This window comes from Pagrus pagrus (assembly GCF_965226575.1).
Source record: "Pagrus pagrus genome assembly, chromosome: 7".
Lineage (NCBI taxonomy): Eukaryota > Metazoa > Chordata > Actinopteri > Spariformes > Sparidae > Pagrus > Pagrus pagrus.
In genome coordinates, this window is record NC_140191.1 from 23507346 (window position 1) to 23529497 (window position 22152).

A 22152-nucleotide genomic window follows, 5' to 3' on the forward strand; every position below is an offset into this window, starting at 1 on the left:
ATTAATTAGTCATCATTTAGCTAAACATTATTTGCATGCAACAGCATTACTCATCTTACACGCTTTGTTTGAAAAAACAGTAGTTTTTTGCCTCTTGGCTGGTTTGCTGAACATGGTTAAAACAGATTTGAATCCACATCTGTGTCTCAAATCACAACACGACAGCGGTGTTTCCCGCCTGCTCATGGTGCGTTTAAGGGTGCGGCTCGGAAAAACGCGTTTCCACGTGTTAAAAATGAATTGAATGGTTGTAATGCCTGTAAAAAGTGCGGGGGACAGAGGGCACAGATACAGGAAGTGCGGAGGACATGTCCCCCGTGTACCCCGCGTCCGCTACGCCCATGACTGTACTCAATATATATTGTATAAAATAAAGGTTGTGTTGAACGTGAAGCAGCCTCTCCTCTCCATCCATCATCTGCCAGCATCACTTTTCACTGCCTGCACCTTACCTTCTGCACATCCTGTCAGCGCTAACTTCCGTTAGTTTGGTCTGTGCAGAAACCGCAGAAAGTTCACAGCTTTAGTTCAGTCAACTCCGAGCAAACATGGAGGCTTCCTCCATTTTAATGTCAGCGTTGAAGCGTGTAATGAAAGCTGTTTGTAGTCATCGCACACAGTTTTGTGGACTTTAACAACCACCTCGGCTGGATTACAGAAAACTTCAAGATTTAAGAACAGGTAACGCCACAGAGCACAAAACCGTTGTTTTTTTGTTTTGTTTTTTGCGTTGCAGTACATGTGTGATAAGGGCTTTATGTTAGTGGATGTTAGGTGCAGTAACATGTAATACTTGTTATAGTTGGTAAAGTATGTTGTAATTGGTGGAGATGGAGCAAATTATAAATATAAATATTCTGGCTCATTGGATGTAAAAGAGTGAATGTTATTATTATTATTATTAATAACTGGTGACATGGCGACTGGTGACTCCTAAGACCTGGCAATTCATTTTGTCTTCTGTGGGGGACATGAGTCTGAGACCTCTAACTCAAGCACCATTCATGCAATCTATTGGAGTCAGACTGGATCGTCTAGGAAAGTGGTTCTCAAACTTTGTACACCCTGTACCACCTCAGAAAATATCCGGCTCTCCAAGTACCACCACTATGACCCATGTCAAAATACAGTAGTAGAATTAGGCAACCCTATTAAGCTAAATGTAGTTCAAACAGGAGTCAAAGTTATTCCCAATATTATTTATTGTTGACTTGTCAGCCACAATCACACTGTGCAAAGAAGTAGCACTAGAACTGGCACTTAAACCATGGCGTGTAATTTGTGCCACATTTGTGAAGGAGCAATGGGAGATTTTGAGCACAGAAAAATATACCTTGCAAGCACAATTATATTTTGAAGAGAAATTATGTACGAGCAAAACACAATTTCATTTGAGCAAACAAAAATATATTTTGTGCTCAATAAATGTATTTGCATGTAGCCAGCAAGAGTTTGAGAGTGCAGAGGTTATTGTGCGTTAAAATAGATAAAAGCAAACATGGTTTCATGCTCTCATTACTCAAAACATCACCACATACCACACACTGGGGCCTGGGCTCTTCCTCCATTCCGCTCCAGCTGAATCCAAATTTTATGTAACCGGTGTCATATTTTCTTACGGTTTTTAGCTGTTTGCAGCTTGTTGGTGCTGTGGATACTTCAGGGATGCTGCTGTGATCACTGTCATCCACTGCTGTTTCTGCCATAACATTATCATCCTCCTGATCCAGACTTCAGAAGAGATCCTGTTTGGAGCCACAACTGCATTGTTTTTTACTCTTTGTAGCTTTCTCTGCTTATGATCTTTTTCTTCACCTTGTAATGGCTTAGGGCGCGCGCCACAACCTGACGTAGCAGGCTGACCGGCATATCGAACAAAAAAAAATACAGTTGAGGCTAAACTTATTTTAAACCCATTTTCATTTATCTCACGGCTACTGTGTTTTTCATGTCATTTGTCATAGTATTTTGATAGTATTACACGTTTTACATTTTTAAAAAAAAACAGGCTATTTCGGGGATTCCGCCGCGTACCACTAGATGGAGCCTGCGTACCACTAGTTTGAGACAGGCAGTTCTAGGACATCCTGGGCTTTCTAGTGATACCACAGTTGTAGGGGTGTGGCTAACAGGGACAAGAGCCATTTCTCAATATGCGTTCTTCTCTGTACTTCTGTTCTTGTGGACTTGAGAAACGTCATCAGCGGCAGACCAAGTACTGTTCCAATTCAAAGTTCGCATCTGGCCAAGTACGGTCGAATACCCCGGATGTGTTCTTGCCCCGCCCATTTCATCGAGGATGCATCCATGGAGACTTGTGTGGACCTTGGGAAGTTACGTATCCCAGAATGCATTTCGTGATAGCAATGGCCGAGGAGCGGAGCGGACCGTCCTCCCGTTCTCCCATCCTCCCGTCCCCCGGGAGTTCGTTCTTCCAACTGAACTCCGCAAGTGCAGACTCCCGGAGTTCACAAGTTCGAACTTGGCGTACTGGGTATTGAGAACCGGCTAAGCACTTTCTTTTCAAAATGGCTGTCATCTCAGCTTTTCACGTTTTATGGCAACAAGAGAGGCACGTTATCATTTTTTTGCGGATATGATGTTTCTGTTGCTAATAATCAAATAGTTTCTTCAATATAAGAGTCTTAACTTCAATTTAGTAAGATTTTAGAAATGTACAGTCATTTTAACCCTTTTAAAACACAACTTTTATGCGTTGTCCTTTGTAGTGGACAGCAGGACTTACTACCTCCTGTTTTTAACCAATTTCCATACTTCAGAAAACAGAGGGCTGAGTGAGGCAGGAAGGATTTTACTCAGAAAATTGGAAGGGGAGTCAGACTTTGCGCTGTGTAATGTGTAAGCTAGGCTTTTTAGTTGATCTGGTCTGGTGCTGGATTTTGAAGTCTACAAGGGCCGAAATACATTGACCAGAAGCTGGGAATCGGGGGGAATGCAGTCACTTGGATGGCACAGTCTCTTGCAAGAGGAACACACCTGTACTTTGACAGGTATTTCACCTCTGTCAAAGTAGTGGATATGTTGAAAGCAAATGGTCTCCTGGGAATAGTGACCATTAGGGATGTCCCGATCAGGTTTTTTTTACCCCGATCCCGATCCGAGTCATTTAATATTTAGTATCTGCCGATACCAAGTCCCGATCCGATACTTAGCCCTAACTAATATTTTCCTAGATAATACAGCTGCATTAAGAAAAAATCACCTGCATCCAAGCTGTTCTTAATAGCTTTTTTATTTTGTTGAAACAAAGTAAATACCTTCATATGGCTCTTTCTTATTCTGCATATCCTATTGCAACATTGATTTTCATTAGTTTTTTTTCTTCTTTTTTTTTTTTTTAACAAAAACACCAAGTAAACAAAGTCAGTAACTAAACCCTGATCCTCTACCATGGAGATGGGCTGGTTATCCAGAGCGATGAATTCAATGACCTTCTCTGTAATATTTTTGGCCATGTCGCTGACTCAAGGATATTTCTCTTTCCTTTTGAAAGTATCCACGAGTGTTTGTTGCTTCGGTGCCTTTGCCCGTATTGCTTGAGTGAACTTATGTTTTTGTTTATGTGCCGTATCAAATGTGTAATATTAAATGCAGCTCTTTTGTTACCAGCTTGCGAAACGGTCGTATTGCAGATGTTATGTGTCGCCGTTGGACTGCTTTCGCTTTCGCTTTCTAATTTGAAATATTTCCACACTGCAGACATTTTATGCACAGGTTCTCCATACTAACGTTACGCCCGCGTCTGCATTCTGCCACACATTATGCTCAGTTGACGACAGGTGACGTAAAAAAAATCGGGCTTGGATCCACGTTCAAAATTGCCGATCCCGATCAGTGACAAATGCCCATATCGTCCCTAGTGACCATTATGAAAAACACAATCCCTGCACTGTGCAAGTCAAAGATGTCAGATGACACCAAGCTACAAAAGCAAGGAAAAGGTGCATAAGGAAATGGTTGTCAGGAAACCATCAGAGGTTGCCGTGACAAAGTGGCAGGACAATAAGGTGTTGTTCAGCAGTGCTGATGGCCTACAGTGTCCATGGGATAGTGCCCCAGGACAGCTGCATGAGATGGTCGCCAGACAGAAGCGCCATTTTACTGTGCCTAGACCTGCTGTTGTGACTGAGTACAACAAAAACATGGGTGAAGAAATTGATCCATCCCTACGGCTACTCATTTGCTTGACCTGTCTGCCACAAACAGCTGGATTGAGTACAGGTTAGACCACCAGTTCTCTTTTGCTCAGGCACAGGGTGGTTGAGGTCAACTGGTTGACAGGGTGGCCAATGATGATAAGATGAGCACTGAAGACAAAGAGTACATTCAGACAAAGAAGAGGAGGCCTGTTGAACCACAGCCCAATGGCAATGTAAAAAAAAAAAATTGGGGCGCTCCATTTGCCAAAGATGGTTGAGGCAGTTCATGCAGCACGGTGCAGAAGAGAAGGACGCAAAGGGAAAACATTTGTCAAGTATATTAAATGTAATATGTTGTGTGTTTGTTTTTGTGTGTTTCAAAGACCAAAAACTGCTTCCTGTTGTACCATGCATGATCTGTTGTTAGTGCTATTTGTGACATGACCTAACATCCCAGCTTTAAGTGACTATCAAGTGTGCAGAATATAGTTTAGTCAAAAAGCACCACTATGAGATGTTTGTTAAAAGGATGTGTTGTGTTTAGATCTAACTGTTTTAATGTTCATGAAATAAAAAGGGAATGTTAACAGAAATCCACAGGAAAAAGAATGCGATATCATTACATTGCATCATTACATTTTGTGATCAAACAAGACCTGATGTCCACGACAAGGGACAGATGATAAAAGATCAATAAATAACATTTTTTGATTTTTTTTTTTTATGTAACATCTTTCTTTCAACCACAATACTTTAATTATCTGGAAAAAAGTCTAAATATCAAAACTTTTTTTCTTTTGGGTCTCTTAATTGTGTGACGTCACCAGTAACTAAAACTGTCACATAAATTAAATGCAGTATAAAACAGCTACAAGAAGTATTACATTAACTTGTTAAGTAAAGTACAAGTGCATGAATGCATCACTGAGATGCAGAATGTGTTTGATTTAGTCCAGAATAATGTTTCAAACGAGGCATTTCTTTTGACTGTTCTCTGTTCATGAGTTAATCATATGAAGGTTCAAACACAAGACAGATTACAATGGTAAATAAATCTTGTGTTTTTTTTGTTAATTGTCTGAAGTGATGACATAATGGCTGCAAACAGCAGCAGCAGAGATGCAGAGAGTGCAGCACTACGAGGACTGTGTGAGGAGGAGCGCACACCAGATGCTCCTGGACCTGAACACAGCTATGTGTCCATGAAGAATGACCCTTCAGTGGAGCTTCTGCTTGTTTCAACACAGTCTGCTGGTGGGAAGTAAGGATTTAAAACTGCTAAAAAGTTAAAAAGTCTGTGTTTGATTGTACATGTTTTTCAGCAGTTTTCATTGAACATCATCTTTAAATGTGGCAAAAAATGCAGGAGTAGGCTCCTTGCAATATGGCATAGTTATTATATAATTAATGCTGTTCGCGCTGACGCAAAGCTGGATTTAAGTTAACCAGAAGCCAAGCGAGATCTCCACTGAAAGACACAGTGGGCAGGGTGGAGGAAGTGGACCAACAGGTTCAAGGTTGAAACTTTACAAATTCAAGAAAACATTAAGGCCTATCTGTCAGACACATTCATGTAGAAATGGCCCTCATTTAAAAAAATAAATTTAATGGGAATTTAAAGATTACTTAGATCATAACATTAAAAAGGACCTTTCTCCTAGTACTACATAGGATGCTGATAAAGCAGCAATCAGAGAGAAAAACAAAAACAGATGAAGGATTTACTGGATGAATTAAATCATAGAGAAACCAAAAATATGGAGCTGAAGGGTCTATACTTATTAAAAAGTTTAAATAAAATAAAACAAAAGTTTAATAAAATGTATGAAAGCCAAGTGGAGATGAATGCAAAATTCATTAGACAAAGGTATTATAAGAATGGACTGAGAGCCCAAAAATATTGGAATGAAGAATACCATGCCAATTATTCACATATTGGCAAGATGTGTCATAGATAGAAGACACACAGCATCCCTTTGAAAAAAACTACAAGGATTACAACAGGCCAGGCGCTGAACCTTAAGCCATTAATAGCTTTTTTGTACTAAAAACTGTACAGGGGAATACAATGATTTGCTTTAGTGTTAGAGTTAGTGTGTGTTCAGGCTACAGTTCAGAATCTACCCTGTTATTATTTTGTGTTTCTATCAGTAAGGAGGAGGAAAAACCTGAACCCAGCTGTGTGTCCGTGAAGAGTGACTGGTCTATGGATCGTCCTATAAAACTCAAAGATGGATGCCACTCTGATGATCAAAGGTGACGATTTACCTCAAACTGTAAATTAAAACAAAAAGGTGTGTTTTTATCAAACTGTCAGTGGTCATTCAGACCAAAAAACAGCTATGTGTAAAAAACTTAAAGGGTCCATGTTGATGTGGATGTGTTATTACAGGTACAGATGAGCAATGAAATCTGAAGGAAGAGGTTCAGTCTGAGTAACAAGAGCTTTAAGGTTTATCAGACACCAAAACATTGCAAAGACTTTTAAAATGTTTATCTGCTTTAGTGGGGACATGGTCTAAGTGTGTTCAGGCTACAGTTCAGAATCTACCCTGTTTTTATTTTGTGTTTCTATCAGTAAGGAGGAGGAAAGACCTGAACCCAGCTGTGTGTCCGCCAAGACTGACTGGTCTATGGATCGTCCTATAAACATTGAAGATGGATGCCACTCTGATGATCAAAGGTGACGATTTACTTCAAACTGAAAATAAAAACAAAATGGTGTGTTTTTATCAGACTCTCAGTGGTCATTCAGACCAAAAAACAGCCATCTGTGTAAAAAAATGAAAGGGTCCATGTTGATGTGGACATGTTATTACAGATACAGATGAGATGATGAAATCTGAACCAAGAGGTTTAGTTTGAAGGTCTGAATTTCAAGGTTGATCAGACATAACTGATAACTTGGTGTGTTCGGTGCTGCAGTTTGTTTTTGAAATGCTATCATGGGAGAGGCTATCGAGGTGTAGTTTGAAAAGGTGGTTTTAAATGTGTGGTAGAATGTGTGCAGTGTCTCTGCCGTCCTGAACTATGTAGTTCATTCCACCACTGTGGGACCAGAAGAGAAAAGAGCCGTACCTGAGAAAAACTATGACAGTTCTGGCAATACCCAATCATTTATGTGTATCTAGGAGGTCCAGGTGGTTTGTCTTAAATGCAGTGGGCAGGTCCAGATGTAAGACGACTGGACGGGCCCAGGAGTAAAAGAACTACTAGATGGGTCAAAGGATCACCCCACGAGCCCTGGAGTATGACAACATGAAAGATCTAGGAGAGAGTGGACCCTATTGGTCCAGGAGTAAGAGGACTGTATGACCCAGGAGTGAGACAACTTGTCGGACCCAGGAATAAGAGGACCTGAGGTGTCAAGGAGCTGGAAGTTAGGTCTGAGACGTTCTGTGTGCCTTGCTCCAGGGCACCTCAGCTGTTTTCAGGAATGGAGGGAGACCTATATGGAGATGTTGATGAGAGCTGTTTGAAATAAACCAAACTAGCCCTAACCCAGCTCAGTGAAAGCCACAACAGGGAGTCATCTCATTCACCCTTCACATCCAAATATCACTTCATGGACCTCTACCTTGTGTTTGTGTGAGTAGACATAATGTGAGCTAATTCCAAACGATTCCTCCGTAGAGTTGATCAGGAGAGCTCAGATGTTCCCATTGGTCCATTTGTCCAGCAGCTTCAAACACCCCTGGACCCCATATTTACGGTCTGTACATGTACAACAATTACTTTTTAATCTATTATGTTCAACATGGATCTGATGTTTGGCTCCATGGTTTAAGTTTGATTGTGTCATTCATATAAACTTTTCCAGCTTCTGGAGGAGAACATTGTAACTTTTGTGAGGAATGAACTGAAGACGATCAAGAAGGTTCTGAGTCTAGGTTACCCAGAATGCTCAGAGAGTCAGAGGGAGGATGAGGAGATGGTGGATGGTGAGGAGGAAGATCAGAGGAGAAGCAGTAAAGAGGCATTTCGGAAGATCGCTCTGAACTTCCTGAGGAGAATGAAGCAGCAGGAGTTGGCTGACAATCTGGAAAGAAGTAAGAGGATTTCTTTAAAGAGCTAACATGCTGATATTATTGTGCTCATTCTTTGAGGAAGTGAAATGTTAAAATATTTTCTTATGTGTTCATGCAGGTTATAAAGTTCCAGTTTCTTTCCAGCATAAACTTAAATCCAACCTGAAGAACAAGTTCCAGTGTGTGTTTGAGGGGATCGCTAAAGCAGGAAACCCAACCTCTCTGAATCAGATCTACACAGAGCTCTACATCACAGAGGGAGGGACTGGAGAGGTCAATGATGAACATGAGGTCAGACAGATTGAAACAGCATCCAGGAAACCAGACAGACCAGAAACACCAATCAGACATGAAGACGTCTTTAAACCTTTACCTGGAAGAGATGAACCAATCAGAACAGTGATGACAAAGGGGGTGGCTGGCATTGGGAAAACAGTCTTAACACAGAAGTTCACTCTGGACTGGGCTGAAGACAAAGCCAACAAAAACATACAGTTCACATTCCCATTAACTTTCCGAGAGCTGAATGTGCTGAAAGATAAAAGGTACAGCTTGGTGGAACTTGTCCTTTACTTCTTTCCTGAAGCCAAAGAAGCGGAAATCTGTGAGTTCAAAGACTTCCAAGTTGTGTTCATCTTTGACGGTCTGGATGAGTGTCGACTTCCTCTGGACTTCCACAACACTGAGATCCTGACTGATGTTACAAAATCCACCTCAGTGGATGTTCTGCTGACAAACCTCATCAAAGGGAAACTGCTTCCCTCTGCTCACCTCTGGATAACCACACGACCCGCTGCAGCCAATCAGATCCCTCCTCAGTGTGTTAACAGGGTGACAGAGGTCAGAGGGTTCACTGACTCACAGAAGGAGGAGTACTTCAGGAAGAGATTCACAGATGAGAAGCAGGCCAGCAGAATCATCTCCCACATCAAGACATCCCGAAGCCTCCACATCATGTGCCACATCCCAGTCTTCTGCTGGATCACTGCCACAGTTCTGGAGGATGTGTTGAAAACCAAAGAGGGAGGAGAGCTTCCCAAGACGCTGACTGAGATGTACATCCACTTCCTGGTGGTTCAGTCCAAACAGAAGAACATTAAGTACAATGGTGGAACTGAGACGGATGCACACTGGACTCTAGAGAGCAGGGAGATGATCGAGTCTCTGGGAAAACTTGCTTTTGAGCAGCTACAGAAAGGCAACTTGATCTTCTATGAATTGGACCTGACAGAGTGTGGCATTGAAATCAGAGCAGCCTCAGACTCAGGAATGTTCACTGAGATCTTTAAAGAGGAGACAGGGCTGTACCAGGACAAGATGTACTGCTTTGTTCATCTGACCGTTCAGGAGTTTCTGGCTGCTTTTCATGTCCATCTGACATTCATCAACTCCGGTGTCAACCTGATGTCAGAAGAACAATCAACCTCACAGAGCTCTGAGACAAGAAGAGATGTATCTCCAGAGATGCTCTTCTACCAGAGTGCTGTGGAAAAGGCCTTACAGAGTCCAAATGGACACTTGGACTTGTTCCTCCGCTTCCTCCTGGGCCTGTCACTGCAGACCAATCAGACCCTCCTAAGAGGTCTGCTGTCACAGGCAGAAGGTAGCCCTCAAGCCAATCAGGAAACAACCCAGTACATTAAGAAGAAGATCAATGAGAGTCCAGCTCCAGAGAAAAGCATCAATTTATTTTACTGTCTGAATGAGCTTAAGGATAGTTCTCTAGTGGAAGAGATCCAACGGTATCTCAAGTCAGAAAGTCTCTCCACAGATAACCTCTCTCCTGCACAGTGGTCAGCTCTGGTTTTCATCTTACTGTCATCAGAAAAAGATCTAGATGTGTTTGACCTGAAGAAATACTCTGCTTCAGAGGAGGCTCTTCTGAGGCTGCTGCCAGTGGTCAAAGCCTCCAACAAAGCTCTGTAAGTACAGAGATAATTTAATTTGTTTGTCACATTTTACATTGTCTGCAATATTTTCAACAGAAAAGAAAATACCTTACTACTTTGGTTTCCTTTTTTATTTTTATTTTTACTGTATCCTCAGACTGAGTGGCTGTAACCTCTCAGAGAGAAGCTGTAAAGCTCTGTCCTCAGTTCTGAGCTCCCAGTCCTGTAGTCTGAGAGAGTTGGACCTGAGTAACAACAACCTGCACGATTCAGGAGTCAAGCTGCTGTCTCTGGGACTGAAGAGTCAACACTGTACTCTGGAAACTCTCAGGTCAGGATTCATCAACATGTTCAGTTTCCCTTTACATGAAATTCCTCACCTAAGTTAGGTCTTTGCTCTATGAATTACTTTCCACAAATATAACTGGCTGCTGCTATTGGAATTTGATTTCCAGAGAGGAATTTCAGGATGTTTGCATACACATAAAAAAAAGAGCTTGAAAACAATTTATATTTTGTCCGTGTCGCAACCAGTGTGGATTGATAGAGTTCAACACTTATTGAAAAGTGTGTCTGATTTTGTGCTGAGTATATGGACAGAGCTCTCACTTTGGTTATACTAGAGTTGGATGGCTCGTAGCAATAGCCATGATACCCCATACTCCTGCAGTGCACCCCACAGGATTCCAGTCATGAGCCTTCTCCAAGTCCTCAAAAACATGTAGACAGGATGGTCAAACTCACACAATACATTCAAAGTTCACCCTCTCTACACCCTAAGGTTTACCAGATCTGTCCAGCTGCCTCCCCTGCCATCTGCCATCTGTTCTGTGCATAAGCACACGCAACAGTGAACACCCTCCCCTGAGACACTTGCAGTAAACGGACGCAACCATCTTGCCTCACACTCACACAGCACTTCTCACCCTGGACAACTCAGGAGTCTAGCTGCTCTAAAGGAGTTTAGTTCCAGAACCAGTAGAGGTGAACCCAACTATATTGTATCTAGTTGGTACCACTCCACCTCCTGCACCACATCAGCATCCTCATCTGCTAGAGGTGCCATTCCATGTCCCTAGTACTAGTCTGCAATAAGATCAGATCTACCTTTATCAATTCCCTGTAGGGTAAATTTCAGCATGCCTAGGCCCCTGTCTGCCAGCTGCTTTACATATCTTGCGATCGCAATACCTATCACTGCAGGTGGTGGGCCCACACGGCAACAGTTCCATGTAGTTTTTTTGGGTCAGCCGGGCCCCACAGATGCCAGCTGGCGGAATCCCCTCTCAGGTCTGGTCAGGTCTCAGGAGGGAGCCCTTAGGCCCTTTTTCCAGGCAAAGTGCTGCAGCTTTTTGCTGCTGATGTTTGCATGGAGTAGATGGAGCAGTATGAGATTTTCACCGTATGATAACTCATCATAATGAAAATGTCACGGTCTCACTGTATCATGGTATGAAAGGAAAGGAATGAAAATAGAAAGGTACACCGTGCGATAAACGGTGATTATGATACTATGGTGGACCTTGAAACCCACTCCAGCAGGGAGTCGGTCACCTCATGTACATGCCCATTGAGCAGGTTCCATTGAAATGTCTGGCAGAATATCTTGGAAACCTGTATTCAGGTCTCATGAACCCTGTATCGGATCCCCTGCAGTTCGCGTACAGAGCCAACAGATCCGCGGACGACGCAGTGAACATGGCTCTCCACTACGTGCTGCAACAACTGGACTCTGCCGGGAACTATGCCAGGATTCTGTTTGTGGACTTCAGCTCGGCCTTCAACACCATCATACCCCACATTCTGGAGCGCCAGCTATCCCTGCTGCAGGTGCCGGTCTCTACCTGCAGGTGGATCACCGACTTCTTGACCAACAGGTCTCAGCGGGTGAAGCTGGGGAAGAACATCTCCAGCTCCAGATACACCAACACTGGCTCCCCGCAGGGCTGCGTTTTGTCCCCCGCCCTGTTTTCACTGTATACCAACAGCTGCACCTCTCCGTCTCCGTTGGTCAAGCTCCTAAAGTTTGCAGACGACACCACCCTGGTAGGCCTCGTATCCAGGGGGGATGAGTCTGCGTACAGGAGGGAGATCGGCCGGCTGCGGAGTTGGTGCAGCTGTAACAACCTGGAGCTCAACACCCTGAAAACAGTGGAGATGGTGGTGGACTTTAGGAGGAACGCAGCCCCGCCCACTCCCATCATGCTGGGGGAAACCCCGGTCACCTCCGTGGAGTCCTGCTGGTTTCTAGGCGTGACTATCACGCAGGACTTAAAGTGGGAGCCAAACATCATGGCCTTGGTGAAGAAGGCACACATGCAGGGGTTGAAATTAAGATGTTTTACTCGCCAAATGCGAGTAATTTTTGTATTTGTCGAGTAATTTATGAAGACCACTCGCCACTCTGGCGAGTAATCTAAAAAAATAAAAGCCCATCATATCTTTCTTGTGTAGAAGCTTTCAATGTGAAACAGCAAAAACAGGAAGTTGTGTGTTTTGATCAGCAACTTAACACGTCTCCCGTGAGTTCTGGGATGGACGCCTCTCATTGGCGGTTAGGTTTAGGCATGAGGAATGAGGAATCAGGGTAAGCCAATCAGAGGCAGAGTAAGGCGGGTCATCCCAGATGATCCCGCGAAAATCAACACCAATTCCCACAGCTAGTTGTTCTTACTTTGTAGACCTTTTTCCCGCAGCCTATAAACTATTTTTTCCCTCCACATTCCCGATTTAGCTACTCCATTATGTGGAGATTTCTTGTGGGGGGGGGGGCAGCCCCCAAGAAAAAAAACGAGGACGGAGGATGAATTGACCGACAGCGTTTCAGCCCCCACCTCGTCTCAGTCAAAACCGGCGAAATATGTTCGGAAATTTAATGAGAAGTGGCGCTACACGGTGTCGGGTGAGGCAAGAACATAGCTTGAGTATAGGGCCAAAGAGGGCATGATCTGTACAGTGTGTCGTTCACACTCTAAAGACAAACGCAACTCATTCATTGTAGGATGTCCAACAATGAAACTAGAAAGCATTAGTGGTGCAACGGATCATCATTGATCCGTGATCCGTTCAGATCAATATCTTCGGTTCGGCACACACGTGATCCGCGGATTGATTTACGGAAAAAAAAGTTGTGCGCATGTTCAATCCACACACTTTTTAAGTGCAGCGTGGTCATGGCGAGCGGAGGAACGGAGGAGCATGAACGCCCCGCGTCATTTAAATCCCCTCTATGGGAGCATTTTGGCTTCCCTGTCAAATATAATGATGAAGGAAAGAGGTCAGGTTAAGTTTCGTTTCATTAAAACCGAAAGTAAACACGGTCGCGACGTGACTGCAGGTCTATTTTTAGAACGGCAATTAAATGAATCAGAGCAAAGATGCAGCGTAGTGGTAAGAGGCTGCATCAATCCAAGTTATCATTTGTTGCAGCAAGAAAGGCAGAGGATGATCAGGCAAAGAGGAGGAAAGGTGAGAATTGTAATAAGCTAAGAGGATGAGAGAAATAGTGACCTAGCCTACAGATGCAACAGAGAGCCAATAGAGATGCTAAACTGTAACCTACTGTAAATGTAGCCTAGGCTGAAAAATGAAAGGACAAGCAATGAATCAGAATATTTTAAGGCCATGTTCAGTCACAGTATGAATTATCCATCAATAATATTATTTGGATGTTTGGATGGATAAGTAATAATGTGACTAAACATGGCATTAAAATATTAGGTCAGATTATAGTAATCATGACTTGATAGTATACTTAGACTTTTCATTTTAAAAATTCAACAGAGGATGAAACAGGAGAGAGAGATGAAGAGGTTGAAGGGACAGAGACAGGAGGAGAGGAGAGGAGAGGAGAGGAGAGAGAATTACATAATAAACAAAAGACAAAGTTATGTTTATTTATCTTGTCTTTTTTTTTTTTGCTGATCCGAAAAAGTTTTTTGACCCGTTGCACCCCTAGAAAGCATTACCTTTCACGAAAGCTCCAAGTCACACCGTGATAGTATGACGATAGTATGACATGTAAAATGTTTCTGTATATATGCTGCTAATAAATATTGTGAAGAGAAGAGACACAATGTGATTACTATGATTGAAAATCAAGACAGACATACGAAAAAGTAATTCTAACAAGTAGCAATTTAATATTTTTGTCTAGTAAAAATTTTCATCTACTCGCCAGTTGTCTGGTAAGCCAAAAAGTTAGTTTCAACCCCTGCCCACATGAGGATGTACTTCCGACAGCTCAAGAAATTTGGTCTGCCGAGGACTACGCTGACTCAATTTTACATTGCCATCATTGAGTCCATCATCACCCACTCCATCCTTACCTGGTTCCCTGCTGCAGTGGCCAAGGACAAGGCCAAGCTGCAGCGGGTGATTCGATCAGCAGAGAGGGTGATCGGCGCCCCCGTGCCCTCCCTCAGGTCCCTGCATGACACCAGGGCTCTGAGAAGGGCAAAGAAGATCATGGCAGACCCCTCGCACCCAGGTCATTGCTTTTTCACCCCGCTTCCCTCTGGTAGAAGGTTGCGGCTGCCAAAAACTGCAAAAACCCGCCACCGACAGAGCTTTTTCCCCTCAGCCACCAGGCTGGTTAATGCCTCTGGTTGCCTTCATTCCTCCCTTGTTTTTAGCAACCTCACACACTGGCCGATCATTATGACCTAGTGAGAGAGTTAGAGATGTGTTTACATCAGGGCAAAAATACTGGTGGATGGTGAATATGTGTCATTTACCTCGGTGATGTGTTGGAGGTTTGATGTTCCTCCACAGGTATTCAGTACAGCAGCAACCCTCCAGCCCTCACCCTCAGAGTATGTCACGCATGTTGTTTTGTGTATTTGCAGGCTGTCAGGCTGTGTGATCACAGAGGAGGGCTGTACTTCTCTGGTCTCAGCTCTGAGCTCCAACCCTTGCCATCTAAGAGAGCTCGACCTGAGCTACAATCATCCAGGAGACTCAGGAGTGAAGCTGCTCTTTGCTAGACTAGAGGATCCACACTGGAGACTCGATACTCTCAGGTATGCTCCTCTATCAGACAATCAGTCTAATAGAGGAAGAAGGGGTGGGAACTGTCTCTGTCTCACTAGCTGCGTTTACATGGACAATATTTCTTCAATCTGATTGAAATCATTCTGATTCCAACTCAACTGTTCACATGGATGCTAAAAAAAGGAATCTGATAAAGATGTGTTTCCATGCCCCAAGCATTTAATCAGAATACTGCTGCTTTGAAGAATCTAATCTGCAAGAAAGACATTACGTGCTATCTGAATTAAAACTCTCCAAAAGGCATCAACACCACAAATACGACTGAGAGATCAAGTTCAGTGACTGCACTTAGCTGAGGTGAAGCTGAGCAGCCAGCTGGTGGATACCTGTCACTGACTGTCACTGAGTTGTATAGAAATTAACCCCCATACAGTCGTCATATAAGGATAAATTAACTACAGAGACCAAAACAGTTTTTCTACCAGTCTGTAAACATGTTTATTTCTGCCGTAAAGTTGGGCATTTTAACATGGGCTCTTATGGCGATTGACTCGCTTTTGGAGCAAGCCTCAAGTGGCCATTCAAGGAACTACAGATTTTGGTACTTCCACATTTGGCTTCAATTATAAAAGCTGGAGGATGGCGCCTGATTTTCATGCAACAGTGAATCTGTTTAAACAGTCCAGATGAGTCATCACAGTAGGAAGTTTTTGCTTTTTTTGAAGGAATTTTGGTTACCTCATTGTTTTTTATTCTTTCGCACAAAGAGTGAGTCCCTCACACTTGATGACGGACTCACCACAGTAACTACGGGTGACAGTCAGCCGCAGAAGCTCAATAAAGAATGGCCAGCTGATTGTTGACATGGTGTGTCAGAGCCCAAAGAGGCGGACTGTACCAAAATTATAGGGAAGACAAAGGCAGTGGTCCGTGGCTGCAGATGAACTGAAATATTGTAAGATTTTAATATTTTCACAGCTTATTTTCACAGCCCTTTAGGCAAAGAAATCATTCGACGCAGGTTTAAGCATTTGATTTACTGGGATTTACTGGAGGAAATTGAATCTGACATTATCATTGTCGAAATATTACTGACAATTCGTTATTTTCATTAATAAGTGAAAATAATGAGTCGGACTCATCAGCCGATAAGACAATGCTTCACCGAATTAAAATCAGTGTTACATGTTAACGTGTAAGTACATTTGTAGAGAATAACTGTTCTGAACCCCCCCCCCATTCCAGGGTGGAGCCCGTCGGAGTCCAATGGTTGAGACCAGGTCTGAGAAAGTGTGAGTAGGTTTTTATTTTGATTCATGAAAGAAAAGCAACACACATTCAACCATCTTCCAACTGTCACATCACTCGTTAAAGGGGAACTACCGTTTTTTACAACCTGGTCCTTATTTCTAGCATAAAATACGATCATTTACTCACCCAGATAACTTTGGTGTCATTTGGAGTCGTTCGGATGAAATTAGATCCAGTGGAGTGCCGCTATATCCATATAATGTGAGTGATCGGCAGTGTTGCCAGAAAAAATAAATAAATGACACGAGTTGTATTCAATTGGCATCTTTTTTTTCAATCGGCATCATTTCATTTGGTGAGGGAGGGAGCAAGGAGAAAGAGGGAGGGAGGGAGAGGCGCTCTGTATGTGCATAATTTTGTTTTGTTTTAAATTGTTTTGCATGTAGTCCTCATACAGGTAATTTGTGATGTAAATAATGAAATGTATTAGGCCTACACGGTTTAAAAGTGCACCTTTTTACGGGTAGCTGGCATTATTACTAATCTGGGCCTGGTGCTAGGATGCCAGAGGTTCATTTTGCAATTTGTGTAGCCTATGGTTGATTTACTGCGCTCTTGTTGGTTGCAATTTGCAAAAATCTATTTATCTATCATTTATGTATGGTTATTTGATGCAGATATGAAGCTCTGGATGTGTTTTCTATTGCATGTGTTATGATTTTACGGGTTTACACAGGTGTCTGGTAACTTTGTGTTTTGGGCTGGTTTTTATTGGATTTGGCGGGTTCTAAGATGTGATTGGGCTGGAAACTGTCAATCTGATCTGGCAACACTGGTGATCTGGGCACTGAAGCGCAGCCTCTATATAACGCATTATCTGCAATACTTTAACTGCCGTTAAACTAGTTAATTTTACCATTATTTTGTTATGATACGCTAGTGCTATTCCCCTCTGAGTTGCCTGTTATCAACATTCAGGGTCTATAGGTTGACCTACTAACCTCTGACCTGGATGATGCTTGTTTACCTGTAGTTTGCTACTGCTAGTTTTTTGCAACATGGCTGAATATTTTTCCGATTCTGAGGTGGTGGACGATGACTTTGTTTATGATGGACGTCCTTGCCGTTTTGAGCCAGAGTACACGGATGAGGAGCTCGTTGAAAGGAGGATGCGGAGGCAGAGAGAGGAAAAACTGGCCAAAGAACAACAAATGGCTGCGGCTAGGCTAAACGGCTAGGTCAACCTACAGACCCTATATGTTGATAACAGGCAACTCAAAAAGGGAATAGCACCAGCGTATCATGACAAAATATTGGTGAAATGAACTAGTTTCGCGGCAGATAATGCGTTATATAGGGGCTGCGCTTCAGTGCCCCGATCACTCGCATTATTTGGATATACGCGGCGCTCCACTGGATCTAATTTCGTCCGAACGACTCAAAATGACACCAAAGTTATCTGGGTGAGTAAATGATCGTATTTTATGCTAGAAATAAGGTCCAGGCTGTAAAAAACGGTACTTCCCCTTTAAAATAAAATAAAAAAATATATTTATACCAGCAAGTATATTATGTCTTTTTCTCTCCATCAGATTCCTGTGAACTCACACTCGACACAAACACAGTAAACAGAAGGGTGACACTGTCTGACAACAACAGGAAGGTGACACATGTGGAGGAGGATCAGTCATATCCTGATCATCCAGACAGATTTGACCAGTGGCCTCAGGTGCTGAGCAGAAATGGTCTGACTGGTCGCTGTTACTGGGAGGTTGAGTGGAAAGGACTGGTTTATATATCTGTGACTTACAGAGGAATCAGTAGGAGAGGAAACAGTGATGACTGCTGGTTTGGAAGGAACGATCATTCCTGGTGTCTGACCTGCTCTAACGGTCGTAACTCTGTCTGGCATAACAACAAAGGCACATCCATCACCTCCTCCTCCCCCCCCTGCCCCTCGTCCTTGTTCTCGTCATTGTCGTCGTCCTCCTCCTCTACATCCACTGCCTCTGTCTCCAACAGAGTAGCAGTGTATGTGGACTGGCCTGCTGGGACTCTGTCTTTCTACAGAGTCTCCTCTGACACACTGATCCACCTCCACACCTTCAACACCACATTCACTGAACCTCTTTACCCTGGGTTTGGGTTCAGGTCTGGCCTCTGGTCTGACTCTTCAGTGTCTCTACTCTCTTTATCACAAACAACTGATGTTAGTTAGTAACCTGATGTCTCAGTGGTTGTAAATGCAGTTGAATTTTGAAAAACTGTTGGTGTTATTACTGTAAGACACTCTCATTGGAATAACACCCAGAGTTTACAGTCCATTAAAAAATACAGTGTTTGATGTTGTACAGACATAAATGATGTTGTGTGAAAGCTCCACATCAGCCATTTTAATTGTTTTCTCTCAGTTTGTCTCTGATTTATAAATAAAGTTTTGTTACTAAAAATAAAGCCTTGGTGTGTTCACTGATGAAGCGACTGACTCCATTGCTTTGCTCATTTCAGTGTAGGTTTACTGTAGCTCATGAGTACATTAAACTGCTGTTAGAAATAAATGGAAAAATGAAATAAATGTTGTGTTTGATCTACTTTTAACTGAGCACTGTGACTTTACAACAGCAAACATGGATAACAGTCACTTTAAAATGATCAAGTTGACTGTTTGTGTATCAGCTGCTGAAAGAGTTTCCTATATAATCAGTATTTAGTGCTCGCTGTATAGAATTATGGATTTGGGACACAGACTCTGGTGCAGGGGGCATCCTCACACTGCACATCATGTCACAGTGCCATGAACATTTGAAATACAAAAGAACAATTAAACTTAACTAATGATTCACACTAATTAATTACCATTGTAACTGTTCATATACACACAACAGCATACTACCATTTCATGTAAATCCTTTCAAAATAAAATACAGCCACCAAAAAGTTTCATAATTCCTGTTTGTGTTTCCGTTTGCAGCATCTGCATCCTACAGACTTTAGAGAAGAAGAGACAGAATCTGTACGTGGATAAATCTGTAGTCCTAGATCTTCAAGGTCCAGATGTGAAGCTGCTTTCACTCTCGAAGACAAAGACAGCTGTTTAATTCAGGAAGCAACTACAGACCACTAAGCAGAGCTGACATAATGTGACATTTAAAAAGTCCACACATCAGGACAAAATCTTCTCTTGCTGTAGACATGTGTATGATTTAAAAACACTGAAAACAACCTGTGTTCTGTGCAGTTTGTGGCAACAGAGAGTGTCAGATCACCCTCCATGGTGAGTAGCACTCATTATTTAAAGATCTCAGCTCCATCCTCAAAATCAGGACATTCAACTGCTGTTTTCACCTCTGATGTATCAGTGACAAACTATCAGTAACTCATTCACATGTGACACATTCCCGACTTTGTTCAAATGTGTCGTCCATTTTCACTGCTGGAAAGGAACAAGTACAAGCCACTGAGACAAATTTCTAACAGGTAAAAGTGTCTGTACAAGTAAAAGTAAATGATACATATATTTACATGTATGCATATAGTATGGGTCGATCCATTTTGTTACTGTACTGTACTCAATAAAGTTCGTTTTTAAAAAAAAGTTGTGTTGAGCGTGACGCAGCTTCTCCTCTCCATCCATCATCTGCCGGCATCACTTTTCACTTCCTGACTCGTGTATGACCTTCTGTACCATAGACATATATCTGTACATCCTGTCAGCGCTAACGTCCGTTAGTTTGGTCCGTGTAGAAACCGCAGAAAGTTCACAGTTCAGTCAACTCCGAGCAAACATGGAGGCTTCCTCCATTTTAATGCCAGCGTTTGAAGCGTGTAGTGAAAGCTGTTTGTAGTCATCGCACACAGTTTTGTGGACTTTAACAAGCACTTCGGCTGGATTACAGAAAACTTCAAGATTTAACAACAGGTAACGCCACAGAGCACAAAACCGTTTTTCTTTTTTTTGCGTTGCCGTGCATGTGTGATAAGGGCTTTATATCAGTGGATGTTTACTGTTGGTGCAGTAACATGTGATACTCGTTATAGTGGGTAAAGTATGTTGTAATTGGTGGAGATGGAGCGAATTACAAAAAATGTGAATTATTCTGGCGCGTTGAATCTAAAAGAATGAATTTTATTATTATTATTATTATTATTATTATTATTAACTGGTGACATGGTGACTGGTGACTCCTAAGACCTGGCAATTCATTTTGTCCTCTGTGGGGGACATGAGTCTGAGACCTCTAACTCAAGCACCATTCATGCAATCTATTGGAGTCAGACTGGATCGTCTAGGAAAGTGGTTCTCAAACTTTGTACACCCTGTACCACCTCAGAAAATATCCAGCTCTCCAAGTACCACCACTATGACCCATGTCAAAATACAGTAGTAGAATTAGGCAACCCTATTAAGCTAAATTTAGTTCAAACAGGAGTCAAAGTTATTCCCAATATTATTTATTGTTGACTTGTCAGCCACAATCACACTGCAAAGAAGTAGCACTAGAACTGGCACTTAAACCATGGCGTGTAATTTGTGCCACATTTGTGAAGGAGCAATGGGAGATTTTGAGCACAGAAAAGTATATCTTGCAAGCACATAAATTATATTTTGAAGAGAAATTATGCAAGAGCAAAACATAATTTCATTTGAGCAAACAAAAGTATATTTTGTGCTCAAAAAATGTATTTGCATGTAGCCAGCAAGAGTTTGAGAGTGCAGAGGTTATTATTGTGAGTTAAAATAGATAAAAGCAAACATGCAAATGCATTTATTAGGGTCCGGGCAGCTAAGCTGCCAGGACACTATTGTATTCCTAGGAATTCTTTCTTTCTTTCTTTCTTTCTTCTTCTTCTGAGGAAGTCATACTTCCCATGGGCGAAAACTCACCAAACTTTGCAGAAATGTCCGGCCCCATGCCAGATTTACTTAATTCCAAGGACATGTCAATATTCCTCCTGGGGGGGGCACAATAAGCGTTTAAATTTAAAAACTTTAAAAATACCTACAAAATCAACAGTACATGCTACAGTTTTGAAACTTTCACCAAACTGTAGCCCCAATACTGCTGAAACTTTAGTCCACTTAAACTCATGACAAATTATGAAATCCATCACTCAGTTTTTTTCAAAACCTGTAAAACTTATAAAACCTATCTCCTCCCACAATTTTTGCCCAATTGTCACCAAACTTGCTAGAGAGCATCTTCAGACCGTCCTCCACAAAACTTGTTTCTCTGATTTTTGATTTATCAAAAATTAAACCTACAGTGCATCAAAATGTTTGACTGTAAACAGTACTGTAAACATATACTATCAAATTCTTGCTAAATACATTTTCAATCTTCCTGAAAAAAATTGAGAATATTTTGCTGTCATGGTTGATGGAGTTTGGCAAATATCAGAATTTTATCTCAAAAACTGAATTTTTGAGAACATTTTGAATTCTGCTCTCATGGGAACAGCTGGAGTCAATGGAAGAGTGGCATTTTTAAACATCAAATTTTCTCTTATGAAGCAAAACACTTTAAGTTAAAAACAAATCACCAACATTCCCATGCTGTCAAGATGCAATTTATGTATTATCAGATTTTTTTTAAGTCAAGGAATTTCTGACATTTTGACCATTTTTGAAATCTGCCTTGACAACAGCTGCCCAGACAGTGACTCCCTGAGTCGACAAATGAAGCCACACAGCAGGTCTCACTTCCAGCCAATTAGCTCAGTGAGTTAGGAGCTGGTGCTTGGCATCAGGGGTTGTGGGTTCAAGACCCAGCAAGGATGATGATGATGACAGATCAAAATGTCAGATGTCCTCAACATGAAACACAAGACAAT

The 22152-nt window shown here is 42.1% G+C and overlaps 1 protein-coding gene across 4 annotated transcripts in view; it reads left to right on the plus strand.

Moving 5' to 3' along the window:
• Positions 1 to 457: 457 nt before the first annotated feature.
• LOC311259461 (protein NLRC3-like) overlaps positions 458 to 22152 on the plus strand; it is a 33898-nt gene continuing 12203 nt past the window's right edge. The window contains exons 1-11 of one of the 4 annotated variants that reach the window (XM_084356618.1): positions 458 to 681; positions 5245 to 5421; positions 6312 to 6416; positions 6739 to 6843; positions 7794 to 7872; positions 7981 to 8209; positions 8307 to 10110; positions 10235 to 10408; positions 14925 to 15098; positions 16315 to 16361; positions 17913 to 18767. In XM_084356618.1, coding sequence (XP_084212744.1) covers positions 5255 to 5421; positions 6312 to 6416; positions 6739 to 6843; positions 7794 to 7872; positions 7981 to 8209; positions 8307 to 10110; positions 10235 to 10408; positions 14925 to 15098; positions 16315 to 16361; positions 17913 to 18538 — 3510 coding nt within the window. In that variant the 5' untranslated portion in view covers positions 458 to 681; positions 5245 to 5254 and the 3' untranslated portion in view covers positions 18539 to 18767. Of the gene's footprint in view, positions 682 to 5244; positions 5422 to 6311; positions 6417 to 6738; positions 6844 to 7793; positions 7873 to 7980; positions 8210 to 8306; positions 10111 to 10234; positions 10409 to 14924; positions 15099 to 16314; positions 16362 to 17912; positions 18768 to 20032; positions 20240 to 22152 lie in introns of those variants that run through there. The other 3 variants (XM_084356619.1, XM_084356617.1, XM_084356620.1) reach the window with 3 other exon arrangements.